General features: G+C 42.3%; 2 protein-coding genes across 7 annotated transcripts in view; one reads left to right on the forward strand and one right to left on the reverse strand.

Annotated features, from left to right (window-relative positions):
• The window catches only part of ralgps2 (Ral GEF with PH domain and SH3 binding motif 2), a 75,718-nt gene that overhangs the window by 14,245 nt on the left and 38,397 nt on the right, over positions 1-23,076 (reverse strand). For all 6 annotated transcript variants that reach the window (XM_023294198.3, XM_023294199.3, XM_023294193.3 and 3 more), the window contains one exon: positions 22,121-22,247. In XM_023294198.3, coding sequence (XP_023149966.1) covers positions 22,121-22,247 — 127 coding nt within the window. The remainder of the gene's footprint in view (positions 1-22,120; positions 22,248-23,076) is intronic.
• angptl1a (angiopoietin-like 1a) lies at positions 1,070-18,585 on the forward strand. Its single transcript, XM_023294200.3, has 6 exons — positions 1,070-1,394; positions 11,953-12,200; positions 12,348-12,968; positions 15,850-16,043; positions 17,018-17,288; positions 17,377-18,585. The coding sequence occupies exons 2-6, from the start codon at positions 12,011-12,013 to the stop codon at positions 17,562-17,564; spliced, it is 1,464 nt and encodes a 487-aa protein (XP_023149968.1). The 5' UTR covers positions 1,070-1,394; positions 11,953-12,010; the 3' UTR covers positions 17,565-18,585.

The raw sequence follows: 23,076 nt of genomic DNA on the forward strand, positions 1-23,076 counted from the left end.
CAGCGTGAGATGGGAAATAAAGAGAGGAGTTGGGAACAGGAGAAGCGGTTTACAAGCATTTGGAGACTCGGCTGTAAGGGGGATTGTGAGAGATGGGGAAAAGGAGAGAAAGAGTGGGATCCTTAAGGCTTAACTGCTATAGCTGCTTCTCTGAGAGCATGTCAGGGATAACAGCAGTTAGTCATGCACAAATCCATACTGCCTGTGCCACCCACAGACAGATGTGTGCTCACAGGACCTGTGGTTAGATTACATAGACCCTTTGTATGTGTTTTCATGTTGCAAACCTCTTATGAGAAGACCGTGAATTAAGTTAGAAACATAAGTGTGAGAGGGAAGAAGTGCAGCCACAATGCAGGGAGAAAATATCATCCTGTCTCTCCTCCTCTAAGCTTGTTATCTCGAAAAGATATTTCAAATATTTCAGCACAAAAAAACTCTACATATGTCCATGTCTCCCGACACCTGAACACATTAACGTGAATGACAGTGGTGATAAGGAGCAAGCTAAGTCCAGACAAGCTCAGACTCCACCTGGAGCAAGTATTTTCTTCCAAATGCTCCACAAATCAGTTTTATCTGCCTGCTTTTGTCTCAGGCTCTCATATATCCAGCTGTTCTCTACAGGAAGGCGCTCAGAAACCCCAGCAGAATTACAATCAGTCTTCCCATTGCTAAAGGACAAAGCTCCCCCCCCCAAAAAAAGATGAGGGGAATTGAGAGTTGTAATTGAGGACAAAAAGGTCAAAGCAGCCCCAGACTCAGCGAAAACCACTTCCGAATTCAAACAGGTCTCGTCTCATTTTACTCAACTCACTTCTTCTACACAAGAACCACGAAGGCCATTGTTGAGGATGGGAAATTTAATGAGGCAGCTCTGTTATTCTCTTTTTCTGTCTTTTTTTCCATCAGAGTGACATCAGAGGTGGGCTGGGCAATTCCAAAAAAATAAAGAGAGGAAGAAAGGAAAAAAAGGAGGCAATCTCCAACACCCACACCCTCATCCCCCTTCTCCTCCCCTCTCTTCCTCCTTCCCCTCCCTCTTCTAGTCTCCCCCATTCTTCATGAAAAACTCAAGGCATCAGTGGTTTAGAGCTCAGTCTGTTGAGGTGGCCGGCTTTTGAACCATGCCCCAGCCTGAGCCCCGGGACAGCTAAGTCCGCAGAGAGAGGCACATCTTTTGGGGAAGTAGGGCCTTTGACTAAAGCCTTGTGTTGTGATTCACAGCAGCAGCAGGACAGGAGGAGTGAGTGGAGGGGAGATCCTCAGAAGACCGGGACAAAGAGACAGAGAGATGAGTCCTGAGCACTGCAGCTCGGTGAAGACACAACACAACGCACACGTGAAACTATAACTGCAGGAAAACACCCCCCTCCACTACTGGTAACAAAAAGGTAAATGCTGGTTGAGTTTATTCTGTCTCCAATTTTGGTTCTTGGAGTGTGTGTTTGCATCAGAGAGACAGTGTTTGTGAGTGTGTGTCGGTGTATGTATGAGTGTGTGTGTGTGTGTGTGTGTGTGTGTGTGTGTGTGTGTGTGTGTGTGTGTGTGTGTGTGTGTGTGTGTGTGTGTGTCTGGGCAGCTGTGAGAGCTCTGGCGGAGAGGTTGGAGAGGTTAGAACGTTTCGTGACTGGATGTTGCGGCTGCAGACAGAAGCATTTAGCAACGCTTCTTTGGCTTTCCTCTGGAGTCTGACTGGGACATAGTGTGTACAGCATGCTGAGGAGTGTATTGTGTGTATACAGTCAACAAATGTGACAGTATGAGACCACATAAGGGATGTAAAGGGAGACTGAAGCAAATTTATGAAGTGTGATGACTGGTGATTTCGGTGTTTTCGGTGTGCAGGGTCAGAATAGACATCAGTTACATAATCAGTAACAGAAATCCTCAAATAATAAAAGATTTAGTCATAGAAGTGTATGCTTCTAGATGTAAGAGGAAGAAGCATCCCATGTCTTAAATGTTCCCTGAAATGTTCACTACGTCCTACTTGAGGACCAACAGAAAGCAAGAAAAAATGTGAAGAGAAAGAAAAGTGGGGCATTCCAGCAGAACACTTGAGGGAGGCTGATCTGATCAGATGGAGAGATTTGAGCTCTGGAGCCAGGCTTGTTTATTTTTTTCTTGGATTTTGGTTTCCTAATACAGCACCATGTGAGCCTGCTCTCTAACAGGGAGTCGAGTTAACCTGTTGGAATCAAGGTTAGATCAATAAGATCACACATAATGAGGCGGTGACATGCCTCTCAACACATGCTTCTTCTTGTTACATATAGGGGCTGTGAGATCATACACTGAGGTGCACAGAAAACACATGGTAGTTGGTGGAATCCTTAAAAGTGAACAGGCTGTTTCTATGAGTGTCCACATTCACAAGGTTGTTTTAGGGGGGAAATGATGTAAGCCAACTCTAACCGCATCCTCTATCAAGGGCACCCCACGGACATAAGAGACTTCAGTCACAATCTCGCCATGATAGCAAAAGCTTTGAACACTAACAACATCAATCTGGTGCTCTTCCCTATCACTAACTCACAAGCATCTTCAAATGTTTTCACTTACGCCCTGGTCCGTTGGTGGGATCTGTGGAAAACATTCTGTTTCGCTGAGAAGCCACATCTGTGAATGCCGTAAATGACCGTGAGAGACATTTGCACAGAGCTTCAAAAAGCAAAGGTTTGAAGTAAAAGGCAAAATGGGAGAAAGGGAAAAGGCTAAGAAAACATTTCATGAGCTTTCTCAGTTTTCCCTTAGAGCAATAAATCACAATATCAATGCCTCCAATAACTCAGGCAGGCGAAGAAGAAAAACGAAAGCTAAAAAGATGGAGAGGAGGCAGGAGCAGCTGTCTGAGACACATCCAGAACATTCCGTGCTGGAGCCCTTGAGTTCACCTGAACCTCGAGTGGGACACGCTTTAACTGGGTCATTGCTATCAGTCTACACATAAACTAACCAGACTCTTAACCTCCACTCTAAACTTTGAATCACAACTTTTTGATGAGTTTCCTATTTAAAGTTTTTAAAACTCCCTGGACAAGCCAATAAATAGCAATCAGGTCGTGCATGGCAGGGCTGTCAGAGCCGGTTACCCGCCGCCCTCCCCCAGCCGTCCTGTCACACACCATGTTGTAACCCAGCAGGAGACTGATAGCTCGCCCAGCCAGCACACACCAACTGCGGTTTTTGGTCAACGGGCACGCATCCAATCGTATCTCCCTGTTTAACCTAATCCTGAGTGCCGACCCTTCATAGGCCCAGATGTGTAATGGACAGCTCAGCTGATCTTATCTGCAAAACAGAGCCACTTATAGAAGCAGACAAAAGATAACACGCACTGGATACAGCCCTGAGCCAAAAACACTGCGGCTGCTGCTGCCCTGACGACCACATGTGGCTAAAACCAGCCACAGAAAAACAAGTTGGACGCATTACATGTCTTAAAAACTCAGACTGACATTACGAGTCACACAGCAAGCTGCAGTACTTTTGAATTGTGTAGAGAACTACAAAAGATTGAAACAACTATAAGGTTAAAAAAAAAAAAAAAGTGCCAAGGCTGCAGTAAAACTCCAAGGAAAGTTTCTAACACTCAGCTCATTTAGAATCTCCTTAATGAGAGCTTGGACACAGTTGAACAGACAGGTCAGCATAAGGGAGGTAGAGGTCAGCCAGGAGGTCAGGGTAAACAGTTGAGAGAAGGAGAGGCATGAAACTAAGTAGAGCCAGTGGGTAATGAGTGTGCAGATGCCGTGTGTGTGAATTTATGCGTTCTTCCTTGTTGATTCAGCTAATAGAAAGCATGTGTAGTGTGAGGTATGAGCTTAAGGTGAGGTGTGACTCAGAGGAAAAATAAAAAAACCAAGACAGAGTGCCTATGAGTGGTGACGAGTAATCTCCTAAATCAGAAAAAATCTGAACCATCCAGCCAAACAAACATTTACATAAATGCAGTAAATTTTTAATGCTGCCCCCTCCTGGCTCTCCTCCCTCTCCTGACCCTCCTGCTGCTCTTTTCTGCTGCGTGAAATCTTAGAAGGAAGCCAAGTGTCGCTTTACCAGCTTAAATTCCGGAGAAAAGGCCTCTGAACAGGCGAGGCAGTAGCTTGTTATGTCACAATGGGTAATACATTAGTGGAAGACGATGCAAACTGCTGGCATTTGACGTGCATGCATCATTGTAAGTGTGGCTACAAGGAGCGTTGGGTTCTGTGATGGGGGAGGTAAGAAGGGGTGAGTGTCGTGCACTGATGGACGAGGGTACTGCAGAGCTGAGAGTCCTTATCTTGACTAAGTGTGACAGATATAGAGGGACGGCCTTGTATGAACTCTGTCCATCAGCAGGCCAGGAGTGTAAAAACAGAGTGTTTGTGCATTTATATGTGCATAAAGAGGAAGACGGTGGGGGACCCGCTTTCCACAAAGGCCAATTGATTGCAGGGGTTGTTGAGCGGGCGAGCAGGGGAGGGGTGAGGCAGAGGAAGGGTGGGGCTGCACCCTAATCCCACATATAGACCTCTGACCCCAACATCAGCCCACATGTTTAGAGTTTCACTACAGAAGAAGGAAAGCAGATGGGGGCCGGTGGGGCCTCAGGGGGGTTTAGGGGGCTCACTCCTCACTAATGTAGCATCATGAAAGAAGACAACTCAGTAGCTAGAAAACAGGAGGTGGAAGGAACTCTTCGAAACACAAGCCAGCAGCATAAATTGAGCCACTTAATCTAACATAACTTCAATATCCAGTCTCAATTATTGGCTCAGGCCATAAATGCAAAGATAATCCCACTGTAGTTCTTTGTCTGTGCTTTGATTTCAGTTATAACATTCCCAACGTGCACCGTTTAATGAGCAGATATAAAACAGCATCATTATTCCTGTACCACAGTGGATTCCGCGCTCCGCTTTAGTGGAAGCATTTAATCTCTGTAAGGTTTCTTCAATTTTGCTGATGAGTTTTTTATGAGTTTTTCCTTCTTGTTGTTAGTTCTCAGTGTGTACACTGTTTGCTTTATAATGTTAGTACTTTCACCGCTTCTGAGCTCATGCTGTGTTCTCCTCTGCAGCGATTTCTTTGCTCTGATTTGAAGCCAGTTAAATGGTTTCTTAGCTGTCAGTTGCACTTGTGGTTCTGTAACCAATTGCTTCAGCAGCAAGCACACCAGAAAAAGTGTATAAATGGTCATGTAACTCGGCTCTGTGGCCAAAAACGGTGGCTGGTGACATCACGTATGAATGGAAGGCTGGAGTGAAGTCTGTCTCTGGCGCTGTTCTAACAGTACAGCTGGCTGAGCTCCATGTTGTCATGTAAAGGAAAGCTGCTGTTTATTGTTGCTGCTTCTACGCCTCCTCCACAAATTTCATAACCCACTCCTCGCCTTCACGTATCCACATCTTGTTTGGACTTTCTTCCCCCGGTTTTTCTGACCACTGATGAGGTGCTGTGTGTTTCGGGGCATTTTGGACTTCTTGTTGGGAAAGTCTGAGGACCAGATGGGGGAGTGGAAGCAAGGGATTTTGAGGCTGGGAAATACATTGACTATGAACACATAAATACATTTTATCCAAGTTTTTCTCTCCGGCTTGTTGAACTGCAATCCATCAGGCTGCAGACCGACACATCAGAATTGGTAAATCACTGCAGGAGACATCCAGAGAGCATCAGCTCTGAAACCCACACAACACAGGCAGATGCTTCTAGCAGTCAAACAGTTTTGCTCAGAATTTTACACATTTACAGGGTCTAGCTCATCTTAAATACCTGATACAAGCCTTAAAGTTGCACTGTACTCAGAATTTTTACCAAATATCAGAATACACCTGAATTACAGAAGACAATTTTGCTTGTTGCTTAGCTCCAAAATACGCTTGCAGGTTTGAAAGGCATGTCATCTTTTAAAAATATAAAGTCAAAATTGCACCATTTTAGAGCAACAAATGGTACAAACCGAGAAAATGGTAGAATTTTATACTTTCTGACCAACCTTGAACTATCACCTGCAATGGGCTGTTTTGTTGGAAAGTTAACCAAATCTCAGCTTGAAACTGTGAAATTTTGTCTAAATCACTTCTTTCTACCTGTGTCGTTTTTAAAAAAATCATCAAAAATAAACTGTCCAAATCAATGATCACGAAGCCATTAGTTACTCAGCTACGATTAACAGTCACGTGACAAAATGTAGGTACTTTTCAGCTGAACTGCAGTCAGTGTTTACAAAGAGCAGAGAGGAGACAAGTGTAGAAACAAAAAAAACATGCAAGTCATAAAATATCTATAGAACATGGAATTTTACAGTTTTTACCAGTGTTTGTAATATCTTGGGGGATTTGCTGCACATGTTGATTCCAGATGTTAAATTTTTTCTAAATCTACTAATTAACAAAAATCTACTTTAGTTTATTTTTTACATTTTTTCTTTTTTTTAGGATTCATTCTAATGTTGTCATTCTGCAATAAAGCCATTCTGAACCTTTATATTACAGTGGAAAACGAGTCCACAGTGAGCAATAATGTGAGAGTAACAGAAAACACCCATAAACTGCTCAGGGATCAGCAGGTTAACTCAGAATTAGTAAATATTTCTACCTGAAAAAGGCAAGATGCTCTGCACAGCCATTACTTCTCAATGCTAAATATTATCAAACCACTAATATGTTATTTTACACAGAATGAAAACCCAAATGAGTCTGCATTTTGATTTTGTAATGAAAGATTTTTATCTACATGCCTATTTTATTTACCTTTATTAGCTGCTATTTTATCCTTTATAGACATAATATGGACGTTAAAGGGGTTCATCTGGAAAAGCACATATAAAGCTCCTCCGCCTCTAACCAGACACCTGCAGTGAACCAGATTTCCATGCAGACATTTATTATTTAATCAGTTTTTTCAGGTCAAAAATGATATCTGTGTTTAACAAACTGTTGCCCCTCAACACACACACAGTGTAACCTGAGGCTGTAAGAGTGGCATATGGTTGTCTTTTTGAGGTAACAACCAACATTCATTACGCTGTTTAACCAGCAACAAGCCAGAGCTAATTTTTCCTGTCTTGGAGTAACATAAGCAGTCGTCTTGCCTAATGACTTCTCTGGTCATTTCCTCTTTTAGAACTTGAAGAAATGAATTATTTCTGTCTCCTACTCGGGCACAAAACTAATCAGCATTAAAGTGCAACATAAACCTCCACACAGAAACTGAAAGCAAATGAGAGCCGGTTTCCCTCCAGAGTCAGTGTGCGGTCACCGCAAAAAAGGCAAACTAACACCAATGTGAAATAGCTATTCAGCATCACACCACTTCACATACTGTCTGCATTTGTGTGTGAAAACTGTGTGCAAATATGGAAACGTGTGGAGGCATACAAAATGTGCATATTTGTGTGTATAAAGCAGTCCAGAAATCTATCAGCATTGTACTAAGCTCCTAAATTACCAGATAAATCAGCCAAAGCCTCCAGGCTCAGACAATCAACTCTCCTGTTCGAGTAAGAACCAGAGGAACACTTCATTTCAAACAGGAGAGCATTAAGACGACAACAGAATGAACAAGAACCATAAAGCAAAATATGGTACAGCCAGAGCTGCAGACACAAAGTTGCCTTCAGAGGATGACAGAATTTAATGGGCTTAAACAGTTGTGTCTTGTTCAACTGAAAATTATTCCCAGTTGGAAGAAAGTGCGTGGTAAAAAGAGAAATAGGCTACATACTGTCTGCCCTTAGACGGTCCAAAAACAGCCATGAAAATAAATGAACCAATAGTGCAGATAGAGACGGACAAAGAGGAGGAAGGACAGTTAAAGAGACACCGTAACACATCTCAGGACTATTAGGAGGTATTAGGGAACCCAGCAGTGCACTAAGGAAGACTCAGAATTTCATACTGTTGCCAAAACACAAGGCAAGCGGAGATGAAGGCTGCAAATCCTTTTTTCCAGACAGTGTTTCTCTGATTCAACGAAGAAGACACAAGCTGTTCGTCAGCAAGGCAGAGCCAAGAAGAAATTCAATAAATCCTGTTGACGTTAAGAAGAAAATTAGCTTCAATTTCTTTGATTTTGTGCACTGCTTACAGTCAATAACTTTCACATGCCATTATTTAACTGTACCAAAACGAATGGAAGGAACACCAAACAGAGAAAGCAAAGAGGAAAGGAAGTATTAAAAAGAAAAGGGAAGAAAAGGAAAGTGACGAGGAGGGGGGTTACACACAGAGGAAAGCAATTAAATGGAAAGAAACCGCCAGAGAAGAGTGCAAATCTATCAAGAATAAAAATATATATTTTGAAAAAAGAAAGTGGAGTATTTTATCTATGAGAGGTTCTGCCTGAAGTTATGCTCATGATGCCTTGCCAAAAAGGGAAAAGGGTCATGGCCAACTTTCTGCTACTATTAGTCTCTACTAGTGTCTCTGTTCTCCTTTTACATGTTTGCAATGTCTATCAGCCTCACAGTCTGTCACTCCTCATCTCCTCCCCATGTGCAGCCGCTGTAGTATCTGCACACGTAGCTCAGTGCTTCTCTACGTTCTGATTGTGAGGAACGTTTCTCTGAAGCACCTCGCAATTTATTTTGAGCAAAATAATACTCAAGAGTGGGGAACATTGCTCATTCATGCTGACACTACGCCAAACATTGCAGCACTTGTACGTGTGAGATGAAATCTCTTCCAACAAATGGAAATAAAACAACCAATGCAACTTTACGTGACCTTGTGTTGCCTTGTCATAAAAACACCCACAAACATACGAAGAGGACCTGCGGTGTTTCCATTGTAAGCTAAAACCACAGTCAGGAAAACAAGCTGGTATATCTCCTGAAGCCTGTTGATAAAGACCCAAGTGGTGTCTACTCAGGCATGCACAGAGTTTTATCGCTCCTCTTTTGTTGTTAAATCTGAAAAACGCCAGATGTGTGCTATAGCTGGCATAAATTCCCTGCTAACTCTGCTGAAGCAGTATAGTTGATCAAGTAGGGTAACTACAGATGCCTACAAACACGATTAAATCAAAACTGCCTTTCCACTGTGTAACTTTAACTGACAATTTGCAGAAAGAGATCGACAAAATATATTAGTGACTATAACCGGTGTGTGAAAGCACATTCACAGGCACAAAGCTTCTGTCCCGCAGGTGAGCGCTTTATGTTTTCCGCTCAATTGCCCTCACAGTCCTAAAGCACTTGAGCAGTTTTGTGTTTTTTGCTTTTTTTTAAGGTCGAAAGAAAAAAGGGGAGCCGCTGTGCTTGTTCTGAGGAAACAGTGTAAACTTTGTACCTTCATGACACACTGGTGACCTCTGAACATTCTCTGGAATGCCTTTGATATGTTGTGGTTCCATGAAAGGGGTTAGGCCCCTTGTACTCAGAACCACCAACCAGGAAGACATCCGAGACCAGAAGATGGAAACAGAGAGAGAGAGAGGGGAGAGAATGAGAAGGAAAAAGGAGGATGACAAGAAAGAGATGGGAACTGATGGATGAGTTGTAAAGCTGCCTGTCTTGTTCAATCCCCCTTAAACTGCATGACTATGAACAATTTGGTGGCGCTGATAACAACAGTAAAAAGCCGTTTAAGGAAGACACACTGGAGAACTGATACTGCTGATGCAGCTGTTAAAGTCATTAGCAGCACTCACCGAGGTCAGCAAGGATACAGTACCTGGTTACGCTGTCAGACACACCGGCTGCTGGGAAAACACCGTGAAAATGAATAACGTCTCTGGATAGTCATGCACCAGCAGTATTCAATCATACAGGCGAACGCACAACCCTTAACATACCATGACACATGCACACACACACACTACAGATCAGCAGTGCTTGCTGTAATCCTGTCCCCCCTCTCAACATTGTTCCAAGTGACAGTACTGCCAGGATTCCTCAAGAACCACAATGGCGTCATATGGGAGACACACAGGGCCTGAGTTTCAGGGTGGAGGTAGGACTTAATGATGTGGCACTGAGCAAAGACTGACTGTGAGGAGTGATGGAGTGGACTTGGAGGCCTACACAGTCTTGGGTTTGCGTAGGCTCAGGCCAGGGTGTTAAATGGAGCAGTGTATACGTCTATGTGAGTGGTTTTTGTCCTTGTATACTGATGAGAAACAGAGCTAGACTCAGTGGGGAAAAAGAGGCCAGGAGTCCCGCTCAAACTAGACAGGGCTAAAAAAGTTTTGCGCATGGTGTTATTTTTTTGGACTTCGTTTCAAACCCCCCGTCGTGACTGTCTGCATGTGCATGTTTGTAAAATCTTTGAAGTGAAACAAAAATACTACCTCCTACCTAACATCCTGTTGGTGCTTTTACCTTCCGTGTGTTTTGCTTAGAGAAGGCATGTGCACATGGCCAACACGATTGTATGGGACAACAAGAGACAAACTCAAGAAATATATCAGAAGCTCAAAGTTTCTTTAACACCTGTCAATGATGAATGTTTTTTTTTTTTAAGAACATTCATACAGTGTTTTTTGTTTTATAATGCATCTTGAGCAAAAATGAGCACTAATTCATACAGCCACATTTTCATATGCAACAAAACAACCAAACCAATCTTGTCAACTTGCAGAGTGGAGCCTTCTGTATCTATATTATTTTTTTCCCAGAATCGGCCCCAGTTTGAGCGTGAATGGCTGAATCACTCTAATATTATAACTGGCTATTGTGCAGCATCATACATTGTTTAAGCAGCGCTTTAAGTGAGCTGCTGTGGTCGAGGTGCTATTAGAGGTGGAGGGGTCGGTTGTGGAAAAAAGCTGCGACTTCAAAGATCTGCACATTTTCATTGACGAAACAGTGAAAAAATACAATAATTGCAGTCATTTTAAGGTGTGAAGGGATTATTTTCATCGGAAAAAAACTCTAAATACGTAACGATGCACAGAGATGAGTTTACAAGGTTTAATCAAAGTCTGAAGAGGCACTTTAGGCAATATTAGTGCATTTCCATCACATTCAAACACAGACGTAATTAGGATTACGCTAATGACACATTCAAGAGAGATTACTATTCATCATACATGCTGTTGGCAAAGTTTGCATCAATGTTAACAGCGGTTAAAGAGATGGAAAACAATGGTCAGGCAATAAACCAATACAAAATAAAGAAAGCAAATCTAGTTTTAGTGACTCACTGCACAGAAACAATGAGCAAGTGAATTCAAGCGTCTCTCTCTCTTCATCTTGTCTAATTAAGATCCATTCAGTTATTTACAAGTTACCAATAACAGCTGATTCCCATTCATAGCCTATTTACTGAGAGAAAAATACCTGCAAGCCCAGAGGAATTGGCTATCAGACTGTATTAACTCCAAAATAGTCACAGCAACATAAGCTACAGCATTATCAAGACCCAAAAACTGGAACGAGATTCCTGCAATTAACACGTTGGATTTCTAAAGAGTTCCTACAAAGAGACTTGCTGTTGAAAAACACAGTTAAGGTGCTTATTCTACAAGACAAGAGGGTGGAAGTTTGCTAAAGAAGAGAAACATTAATCTATTTTCAGGTTAAAAAGGGAAAGTGAATGTAAGAGCAGATCCTAAAGACAAAGCACAGGCAGCAGCCACGTATCAGAACTTTTTAATAGGGTGAACCAACAGGACCTCAGAAAAATACAGTGTCTGTCAGCAGGGTAACTTAGACACAAAACAGACGTCGTCCAGTTGGCTGGACAGAGATGAGTTCTTTTTTATCACTCTTTCCACACAAACAACTTTCTATGGAACAATGACGTGACAAATCTTCTACTGCACACTTTCCTAAACAACTACTGATTTTTTGTGAATGTTTGAAACTGCGTCAAAAATCTTTTCAGTAAAAAAATCCAATGGTGGTCTGCTTTGGAAGAACACACAATAAACAGCCCTGTTGTTGTCATTCCTTTTGTTAGCCATTGTAAACTAAGACGAGGGTGTTTTCTTGACTCCTAAGGTCTTGTATTCTTGCAGGGAGGCCTGGAGGGATCGCCAGCAGCTGTCCATCTACCCAACCAGCCAGCCAGCAGCAATGCAGGGGCTGATGTGGAGCCTGTGTGCCCTGCTCTGCCTCTCTCTCTGGGAAGAAAGTTACTGCAGGAGCTCCAGGGAAGCCCGGAGGCCCAAAGAGCCTTTTCTTCACAGGAGTAAAAGAGCTCCTCAGGATCCAGACGCTAAAAAATGTTCCTATACATTCCTGGTCCCTCAACAGAGAATCACAGGTACAAAGGACAACTTCTTTTGAAATAAGTAACAGTGAGATATGGATGTCATCATTTCTCACTGATTCAACAAGTGTTTCTTCTTTGTTTTCAGTTAAGTAAAATAGCTTCTTGTTAATCTCTTAAATAATTCATATCTGTCTTCAGGACCGATCTGTGCCAGCACCACAGGTCCTGAGCCAGACAAGGACAGAGTGACTCGTATGGACATTGCAGATGTCCGGGAGGTGCTCAACAAACAGCGGCGTGAGATTGAGACGCTGCAGCTGGTGGTCGATGTGGATGGTAACTTGGTGAATGAGATGAAGTTGCTGCGGAAGGAGAGCAGGAACATGAACTCCAGGGTGACCCAGCTCTACATGCAGCTGTTGCATGAGATCATCAGGAAAAGAGACAACTCTTTGGAGCTAGCCCAGCTGGAGAACCGTGTCCTCAATGTGACCTCTGAGATGATGCGACTGGCTTCAAGGTACAAGGAGCTGGAGGGCCGATTCGCCACAATGGCTGGGGTGGTGAACAACCAGTCTATTCTCATCTCTGCACTGGAGGAGCAATGTCTGAGGACGCTGGGACGGAGCGAGCTGCCCCCAGTTCCCCCACTGGTGCAGGTGGTACCGCAAAATATACCAGTTAACAACCGTTTCACCAATGAGATACAGAGGGACAATAACAACAGGGCCTTCCCCCGAGGATCACGCATGGAGGCACCTACTGCAAGCCCTTTTGGGATTGATCCTCCTCCACCACAGGGAACGCTCACCTCTGATGGTATGTACCGATGTAAAACGACAGGGGATGATAGAGTAACGAGTTAACGATGTAAAACAATCAGTAATCTAATGAGTTTTCATGGATGGAAACTGAGCAGAAACAAAGCAACTGTTGCTTATCACAGCAATTGTGGTAGTTAATTGCTCACAAAACTACTTAGATGCGTTTAGCTAAGGGCTGCAATTCAAAACGTAATTTCTCGCAACATGGCTCATCCTTGGCATACTACGGAGGCAGTGAAATCATACATTCCTATGATCCCACTGGCCGCCTGTATTGGCAGCACAGCACTCAGCATATGTACTAAATTAGTGAGTTGTGGATTAGGTCTCTTTGAACAGCACTGAAAAGTCTTCATAACCTGCTGCAAGGCTTTAGTCAGGTTTAAATTCAGTCTGTGCAAGAAATAAAGGGGGAAGAAAATAGTGAAGCAAAGCATCTGATGGATTGGATGAGTCCACTGCATCTCAGGCCACTGCACAAAACCATCCCATCAGATAAAATCCTCTAAGATAGACAAGGCTCCTCTGTACTTTCCCCCCAGAGTTTGGTTAATTCTGGCTTCTGAGAGAGATCATCTTCAACATGAAACCAATTTGCAAGGTTAGAATGCTACTTGGAAACGGCTCCTAAAATCTGGTCTGGGCTGTTGTATTTTGACTGGCGATTAGAGTACGGCGGGGAATGTTGACAGGGGTTATACAACCCGATGGTGAAATGGATGAAATCATTCATAACATCCCTCAGACAAGAGAGGGAGTAAAAGAAGAGCTGTTTAAACACTGGCAGGGGATTGATTTAGTATGGTGCAATAAGCGGATTCATGAAAAAATATTGAAGAGACGAATACTGGTAGATACCATTTGAAAACTATTTACGTCAGTCTGTTTAGGTCAATGTCAGCTACATCTTGGTGTTAGTCTAAAAACATTAGCCCACTGCAATGTCATTACAGGACAAAAAAAATTAATCAACCCTATGCTCCAGTCATTAGACTTTATATAGTAATGTGAAGTGTGAATTAATGCAAAGTGTCTGAAAAGTGCTTTTCAAAGAGGTCCACTGTCAGTTCTTTGGAAAGCAGTCTGTGAAACATGGCTCTTCTCAGTACATTGAGCTGTTGCCACCTTTCACTGACCCGAGAACTAATAATGATAGGCTTATTTCAGGCTCAATAAGCAGAGAAGCAAAGATGGAATATGTTAAAAGCCTCTGTGGAGAAAAAAAAGGTCCAAGGAAACACAGAGAGATGAAAGAAAATATGAGGTTGGGGAAGTGGTTGCGGGAGGTAAAATGGCAAAGACTGCACTTATAGATGACAAAAAGACAGAGTGTTCTTGTAGCTATTTCTAGCTGTGTATAATAATTCCCCACCTACCTCACCTTGGCTTGGCTGAACTGTAATTTTAGTGTTGTATAAGTTAATCAAAGCTCGTCAGAACAGAGCGCTCTTAAGCAGTAGCTCTCCAATTCCACAGACCTTTTCCATGCTATAGAAAAGTCATCCATAAGCCGCTGTTTTCACTATTTCTCATCCCCTGTTTATTCAAGAAAACAAACTGAAACCCAGGGGTGGATCACTAGCTTTGGTGGCTCATCCTTCACCATTTCATTTGCAGGAAAAGAAAAACACATGCCACAAAACGTTTTTACCTCTTGTCTCCATAAAATATATTTAGCTAGTGATAAGGATGGGTACTGTTCCTGAATAACATGAGCTTTAATTTTCTAATTTCCTTTAATTCATTTGTTGTCACTGCTATGGAAATGCCATTCAGCAGACAGTTGAGCTAAATCATGAATGTAAAACGGTAAAATTTAAAACCCCACCCCACTACAGACACCTAATAGGCTCTCTTCCATGTAGGTTCAGTACTACTGTAAATACACATGGCCTGACCACAGTTTGGTCTAGCTGAACCCTTTTTAAACCACTATGGTATGTTTGATTTATTTTTAACCTCAACCTGATGAAGACATTACTAGAAAAATACCAGCCTGTGCGTGGAGGTTTTAGGTATCTCCATTAGGTCCCTATGTGCTCCAACACCCAGCTAAGAAAACCATCTACCAAAGGCCTTTAGGCCCCGGAGGTCCCCACACACAAAGCCTGTCTTCATACCGGCTTAATAAATATTCACACAGGGGAGAAAAAGAGGAAATATGCTGGGTTTAGGTTAAGTTGCTTCAACTTTGGGTGCAGCACTACCCGATGGCTTCAATTAAAAGCTCAACCTGGGTGATTATTCCCACAACAATTTAAGTCTGGAGACACATGCTTATGCAACTTGAGATTGCAGGATAGTTGGATGGTCTGAGAAAAAGGAGATATTTTCCAAAGCATTTTGCCACAATCATACATCTCCCCAAACCACAGGGGTTCCTTCCCAACTTTTTCTGCCGTTTCTCTTGCCTGAGGGATTATGATGACTTTTGCATATGCACTTAAAAAAGAAGACATCTTGTTCAATTCAAAGCACAGTATGGTGAATTTGTTCAGGAAGCTTAAACTGTCTGCGATTCAGATAATTGATGGTCTTAGTAGGAATCAAAAGTCAGTAGCAAAATATAAAATTCCAACTATAGTGCCTTCATAATGGTAATCCATGGCCTTTTATGGGCCCTAAGACTCATTTGAACAACTTGCTGTCCCAAGAGTTAATAAGCATTATCAAGTATTACCTCCCAAATACTCAGTAAAGAATAACATTAACAATATGCAGATAGAAAGATCACAAAACACTCTGCCATAATGGTGAAACTAAAATATGTATTTCTTTTGATATCGAACATTTTAAATTAGAGCCACTAGCACAATCTTTGTTTAACCAGTGTTTTTTTCCTTCCTCTTTTTTTGTCCCCATTTTTCGTATTCTAGGTCCTTTCAAGGATTGTTACCAGGTACGTCAGGCAGGTCACACCACCAGTGGGATGTACTTACTTAAAACAGACAGCAGTGATCGACTGATCCAAGCATGGTGTGAACACAGCCTTGACAATGGAGGATGGACGGTGTTGCAAAGGAGGAGAGATGGCTCTGTTAACTTCTTTCGAAACTGGGAGAACTACAAGGTAAGCTCACTGAAAAAGTACCATGAGGTTCAAGGGTTTGAAATTTGAATTCCATTGTTAAGATAACAATCTCATCAAATAGTGAAAATGTTATTCTGCATGAGAAAGAACTTTATTTACAGTTTTCCCTCACCCCTCACTAAGCCATCCAGTCTCAACAGTTCATTTTGAGGCCATTAAACAAGCACTTGCTCCAATAGTGTAAACAGCAAAGTGCTGGATTTCCTCACTGTGCAGTTACAGCCAACAACTGTATCCAGGGAACTACGTAAAAATATATGCAATCAGAGAGTCCCATGGGTTGTGAGGGACATGCAGTTGTTTTCTCAAACCACTGGAAACGATCCCTTCATCCTTTTCTTCCCATGTGTCGGCCTTTACAATTGAGATATGATCCAAAATCTTTATGAACTTGTTGTGCACAAAGACGAAGGAAGAACTTTTGTAACACTCTGAGCAAAAAAAAAAAAAATGGCACCAATAAACAGCGTGACAAAATGATTGATCTTTGTTTTCTCTGTATACAAAAAGGCAAAGGCAAGAGTTTCCCTTCCAGTAATAAAATCAGATTTCAAAATCAATACTTGCATGCTGTTTGGATTGGGGACAGAAATGTGTCTAACTGCAGCCAAATCACAACTGCAGCTGCCATTCAACTAATTCGTTGAGTGAGGAACCTTAGATCACAACCTTAACACATTATCATCTTAATGGGAAGCAGATTTGATGTCATTTCACTTGATTGCAAGGGCTCCTTTAAACTCAGCACCCTGCAAAAAAATCTTATTAACCTCATTCTGCTTTACTGTTTGTGTTTTTTGGACGTGACTTCCCTTCGAGGACCGCAGAACAATAAGAGAACTGTTCTTTCACCAGTTAGCTAAACCACTAAATCAAATTAATACTGTAACAGAGTGACATTTAAAGATAAACCACGACTGAAAATAACATGCTGTGGTGCTTGTTCCCGACAGAAAGGCTTTGGTAACATAGATGGTGAACACTGGCTTGGGCTGGACAACATCTACAACCTTGGGAAACAGGGCGATTATAAGCTTATGATAGAGCTGGAAGATTGGACGGGAAAGAAGGTTTACGCCGAGTACAGCAGCTTCCACCTGGAGTCTGAGAGCGAAGGTTACCGACTGAGGTTGGGCACCTACCAGGGTAACGCTGGAGACTCCTTCAGCAGTCACAACGGCAAACAGTTCACCACGCTCGACCGTGATAAAGATGCCTTTTCCGGTAGGGAGATGAACCAGTCTCAAACACTTCCTGGTTTTGTGTATTATTCTGATCTCGTTTTCTGAAGTTGTGTTTCTCTCTTCACTAGGTAACTGTGCCCATTTCCATAAGGGTGGTTGGTGGTACAACGCTTGCGGTCAGACCAATCTGAACGGTGTATGGTACAGCGGGGGAGTTTACCGCAGCAAATTTCAGGATGGAATCTTCTGGGCTGACTACGGGGGAGGTTTCTACTCCCTCAAGTCGGTGCGTCTCATGATCCGACCGATCGACTGAACCTTGAACTGTGCTTCCCTTCAAATGCACCTCAATCTGCGTCATTATCTTGTGTTTCTACCTATAAATAAATATTGTTAAGGCAGAATCAGGAATCTCTGCCGTTGTTCAACTGCGCAATCCAAACGAAAGAGACAGTGGCGTAAGTTTGTGGCCAGACGCCAACAACTCCTGCGTAGTGGCTAGTTCACTCCAATGCTAAGATAAAGATGGATGCCATTCCTTGACTTTAGCAACTGCACGTATCAGTTTGGACAGTAATGGTCCATCAAGCCCCCTGGCATTCAGTATTATTCTCCTGTGTCCTATTTTACGCACTATTTTTGAGACTCAGTATGTAATAAAGGGAAATGGTAATTTACTAGAGACACAAGATTTCTTCTGAGCAGCTAATGGTGACTTATTGAAAGTAGTGTTTCCCATACCACGGGGGCATTGGTTATACTGGGATGTTTAACCTTAGTAGCATGAAAATTGAAGTCATACTGACAGTTAGACAATCAAATGGTGAGGGGAAAGGCCTTTGCTGGACCTACTGTCCACTTGTTCTGGGATTTTCAGGACTTCTGGGGTTTCTCACAACCCGTAACAGAAAGTGAACTCATGTGACAATGTGCTTGTTCAATGTGCATATGGCTGAGCTGGCTTTGGTATGTAAATATCTTTGGCTTTATTTGTGAAAGTTAATTTAAGAGGTGTGATTCAACTCAGGCCAAATGTTCACAATGTTGTTACTCTGCCATTCTTTGTTATTTATCTGTGTATTTATAGTAAGTATAGTCATGGCCATTTTATATCTGGCTTTGTAACAATACAATCTTTAACATTTTTGTTTTTAATCCCATGTAGAGATACATTAGTAACACTTGAACAGAAGCACACACAAAGATAGCAGAATAAACAAATCCAGAGTGGATGTCTAGTTGACTTGAGGATGGAGAACATGTGACATGCACTGCTAGCCATCCAAGAAAAATTAAATTCTTTGACAAACATTAAACTGTCTTTCCCTTTTCTCTAAGATTCATGTTCTAATGAGTAGGACTTTAAACAATGGAGCTGTTTAAAGTGTAACAAAATGATCTCTGGAATGAATGTCAAATCTGAAATATTACATAATATATCTGCAAAGCCTTTGTCAGTATAAAAAAATCATCTGAAATGAAACATTCCTTGACCGGATTTAAGAGCAATCCGAGCTGCCACAGCACTGAAAAGGTCAGGGCGATTTAATAATTAAAATAAAGTGGGCAGAATGAAAAAGGTACTGCGGCCACAGAAAGAGACCGCATGTAAAATCACATCATTCTTGTTCTGAAAGAAGCAAAGAAAACGCTTTAAAGAAATATCTAAGATGAATATATGAGCTTTGCAGAAGCGTATTGAACTATATCAATGACAGAAATAGATAAAGGAGGATATTAAATGATGCTGCTACAGAAGAATTTAGACTAAAATGAAAGTAGAAAGAGACAATAAGGATGATAAAAGACACCAGACAGACAGCTGGGGAAGGCAAGGAGGGGAACATTCCTTCCACATAAAATCGTCGAGCTTTTGTTTCATTGAAATGCGCATAACTTGAAATTATGGCTCCCCTCTGGACCATTCCCTCAGAGGAACTGTAAGTTAGAACAGATAGGAGCTGTCTGATGCAAACACTGTAAGGAGGAGAGCAAAAACACTCAACACATTTTAGCTCACACTCTCGCACATTCAGTGGGCCAACCACACTGGCAGAGAGGCTTGCTGTCAGACATTAAAATACTGTACATCCATGCGATTCCAGGCCTGGCCGTGCTGGCTCCTGACACACCAAGTTATAAGAACCAGCGGGGAAATTAACCCCTCAGCTGGCAGAGTTTTCTGACCTGAGATATATGACACCTTGGAGTTTTCCATTACACTTGTTATTCCATTCGCTGATGCTCAGGTCCCACAGCTACCACTACACAGCAGCAAAATCATGCTGGAACTGGAGTCAAGGACCTTGTGCTTGGCCTCTGGCCTTCAATAAAGTCTTACTTTACTGACAGAGGCCAAACAGAAAACGCAAACTGCAGCATCTTATTAATAAGTGTAATAAAATTAGACTGAGGCTATCATAAATATTAACAAGCTCTTGCTCAATGACACGCTATTCAGAGAAGTGTAATATTACACAGGACATATTTCATCAGCATTTTTCACTAGTAACAGAGCAGATAAAATTTTAATTTTTAAACACTGCAACTGTTTATGCTTATGCTTCCTATATGCAACTGTAGTCTTGTCAAAATTCACCAACAGTAGGCCTGTGTGATGAAACAATAGTGATATGTGCCGGCGACAGACACTCCATCAAAATATTGTTTGACAGTTTGACTTAAATATAATAGATGCAAACCACCATGAAACAGTGAAAACCCCAAGCGTGCTCCTTTCCTGGCTCATAAACAGCCCACCATATCTTTTCATACTGTAGCCCCTTCTCCATCAGTCGCTCTACTCCAGTCCTCCTCTGGTGGAGGCTGCAGCTAGCGGGGGCCGGTGGTTGTCCTTTCTTTTTGAGCTTTACTGTCAAAAAACACCCACAACTTCACCTCCATCTAAGAAACGCATGGAGCATATAGAGGCCAATGTGGGAGTCAGTCAAAACCACAACCTCAGATCGACGTGGCAGTTTCACCTTTGTCACTCTTCACTGATAGAGAACTGCAGCTACTGCTGTCGTGCTGCTTCTGCAATGTAGACAAGGTGAAAGGATAACGACTTGAGGAAATATTCTAAAATTAGTTTTTGTCATAGTGGAGCCATGTGTTTCTATGGCCTCTTTGTCCTTACATGATTTACGAGAGAACATGAACAAGTTCATCTGAGCATTCAACAGGCCGGCCCTGTGGTGAGCAGACAAGAGGGAACTGTGTCTGCCGAGCCTAATAGCAGGTCAGAGATCACACCGCTGCACATACATGCAGTTCTGCACAAATGTATCACTGTAGAAAACCCCAAACTCAGACACTGTATGAGCACACACGACTCTTTCTCCAGACCTGTTATCATCAGAGATAGGCATCACACCCACAGAGATGCAAATGGAGCAAAGAAAGAAACATGACAGGAAGTCAAAAAAGCAGCACGAGTACATAAAAACACTGCAGAAGTGAAACCCTCCTGTGGCACATTTCCTACATAAAATAACACACTTGGTAATGTTAACCCTCTGCTGTGGGTTGGGACTTTAATTGAAGCTTAGACCCAAATTCAACAGGTACTTTGTTTAGCAACTAAAGAGGTAAACACATGGACTAAGACATCAGGAGAAACCCAACCCAAATTTAACCATTACACGCACACACCCAACACTTATTTTGGGAGTGATGCTCTCTAACAAGCACTGCGGCTTTCGCTATCCCACTCATTCATTCCTGCTTTCTCTCAGAGGGACCGGGTGAATTTCTAATTGAGGGGAATATCCGAGAACAAGAGAGCGACGATTTCCCTCCTGTGTGTCAGCTTGGCTCGATCCAGCGCTCGAGACAGCCAGCTGGTCACATCACACATGGACACGCACCATTGACAAGCTCACACTGTAAGTCAACACCATCCCACTCGCACACACACACTCAACGAAGCTCCACCTGACGGACGACCAACTAGTCACAAATCACTCAAACACTTACGGAAAAGAAAGCGCTTCCTTCTGATTCATGAGGACTTACAGTAAAGTTGGCAAACGTATCGTTTCACAGGATTAGCTTTGAATTTGTTTCAAAGTCTCTCATTACCTCTGGACTTCCATGACGGAGAACAGTGGGGAAACTGGACAGTTTAAAGTTTCTTTAATGACAAACAGACTCGTGAGCTCTTTGTTGCTTGTGTCTGTGTTTGTTTATGCATACTTCAGCATCTAAGTTTGAATCACATTGCAGTAGCTATGATACGAGCCGAATGGTAACCGGCATCAAAGTCATCCAGTCATCATCGAATCAAAACAAGAACAAACAGTACAGCAGTAAAACCACACACGTGGGCACGAGCATTTTCCTTGCACAACTCATAACGCGACTCCTGTGTGATGTCATACTGCGGAGCACAAGGCTATAAATATTAAAGGAAAGGAAAAAGACAGTTAATATTATTACTATTTCTTATTATTCTTGCTGATTCATGTGTTTTTCCCAGCTAAAAGGAAGTTTGGGATGTTGAGCACCAAATTTATGGTCAACAATCACTCTTTTCAATTCGTAGAAGCCAAGCAAACTCAAAACCCAAGAAAAGGGAGCTACAGAGGAAACAAGCAGCTTACTGAAATAGAGACGACAGAGAAATACAAGAACAACAAACAATAAAACATGAATGACTCCCCAACTGATGACGGCTGAAGTGAATAATCAATGAGATAATGATACCAAACGCACATCCAGAGGCAGTTTGTTTTGTTAAGCCAAGACGCTTGTCATTAGCTCAAGCTTTAACCTGAAAACAGCCCATGGAGATAAGAAGCTAACAGTAAGGCATCTTAGTTCAGGCTTCAAAGATCAAAGATCGCGGTGGTCTGTGAGTGCGTCTGTTACCTAGGTATGGTATACAGGAGACCATGCTCTGGCTGCTTATGTAGTCTCTCAGGCGTTTGTAGTTGTCTTCTTTGGACATCAAGTAGTCGAGCCGATCAAATGTTGCCTTGTCTTTCCGACTCAGTAACTATGAGGTAAACAGAGACCGAAAAACAGGGAGGGAAGAGAAGGAGGACAGGAAATAGGCAGAATGGTTCAGCAACACATTGAGATCCAATGGAAGACATTTGATGATATTACTTGTGTCAAGGCAAAAATGGCTATAGGCTATTCATAACTGTTAACTAACATAAGTGACACAGCTGGGGAGACCTTGCTGTGATTTTCATGTATTAACATGAGACCCAGGCCCTATTTGCACAGAATTAGCATTGCCATGATATTCCAGTATTTTGTAACAATTGTGGAGGTCTTCTGTGATATTAAACCCATGTGAATCTAACATGTCCATAATGGGTTTTGGGGTCATTTTTCCTTATATTTGTAAGGTGCTTTACTTTCTTTCTTTCTTCTGCCTGTTTTCTGCTAGAAAGTCACAGAGATCGCCCTGGCAATTAAAAACAAAAGCATGGAAATCAATTTATAATTGCAAATTCAGGATGCTCACACAGTATTGAAACCCATTCAGAGAAAGAGTGAGCTCAAACATGTGGGAAGAGGAAAAAGGAGGATCAAAGAATCGTCAGATGGATGACATGCACGGCTGCATGTGGTGAGGAACATTTTGCTGTCTTACGACATGTTCAACACTTCTTTGTGGAAACCCTTTAATATCACATCCGCAGATTATGTCAGAAACTGGAGCGAAACAAAAGATTTTGCCTATTGTGTGAATATGCATGAAAAGTCATGTGAGTTATAGGAACCGCACAGGTTGTGGCAACAGCAGAGAAGAGTGTGTGTGTGTGTGTGTGTGTGTGTGTGTGTGTGTGTGTGTGTGTGTGTGTGTGTGTGTG

The sequence above is a fragment of the Amphiprion ocellaris genome, chromosome 2, assembly GCF_022539595.1.
Source record: "Amphiprion ocellaris isolate individual 3 ecotype Okinawa chromosome 2, ASM2253959v1, whole genome shotgun sequence".
In the NCBI taxonomy this organism is placed as follows: domain Eukaryota; kingdom Metazoa; phylum Chordata; class Actinopteri; family Pomacentridae; genus Amphiprion; species Amphiprion ocellaris.

Coding starts and splice junctions, on each gene's coding strand:
- angptl1a (XM_023294200.3), top strand. CDS start 12,011: ATGCAGGGGCTGATGTGGAGCCTGTGTGCCCTGCTCTGCCTCTCTCTC. Junction 12,969..15,849: donor GGGAACGCTCACCTCTGATG/GTATGTACCGAT, acceptor TTCGTATTCTAG/GTCCTTTCAAGGATTGTTAC. Junction 16,044..17,017: donor GAAACTGGGAGAACTACAAG/GTAAGCTCACTG, acceptor TGTTCCCGACAG/AAAGGCTTTGGTAACATAGA.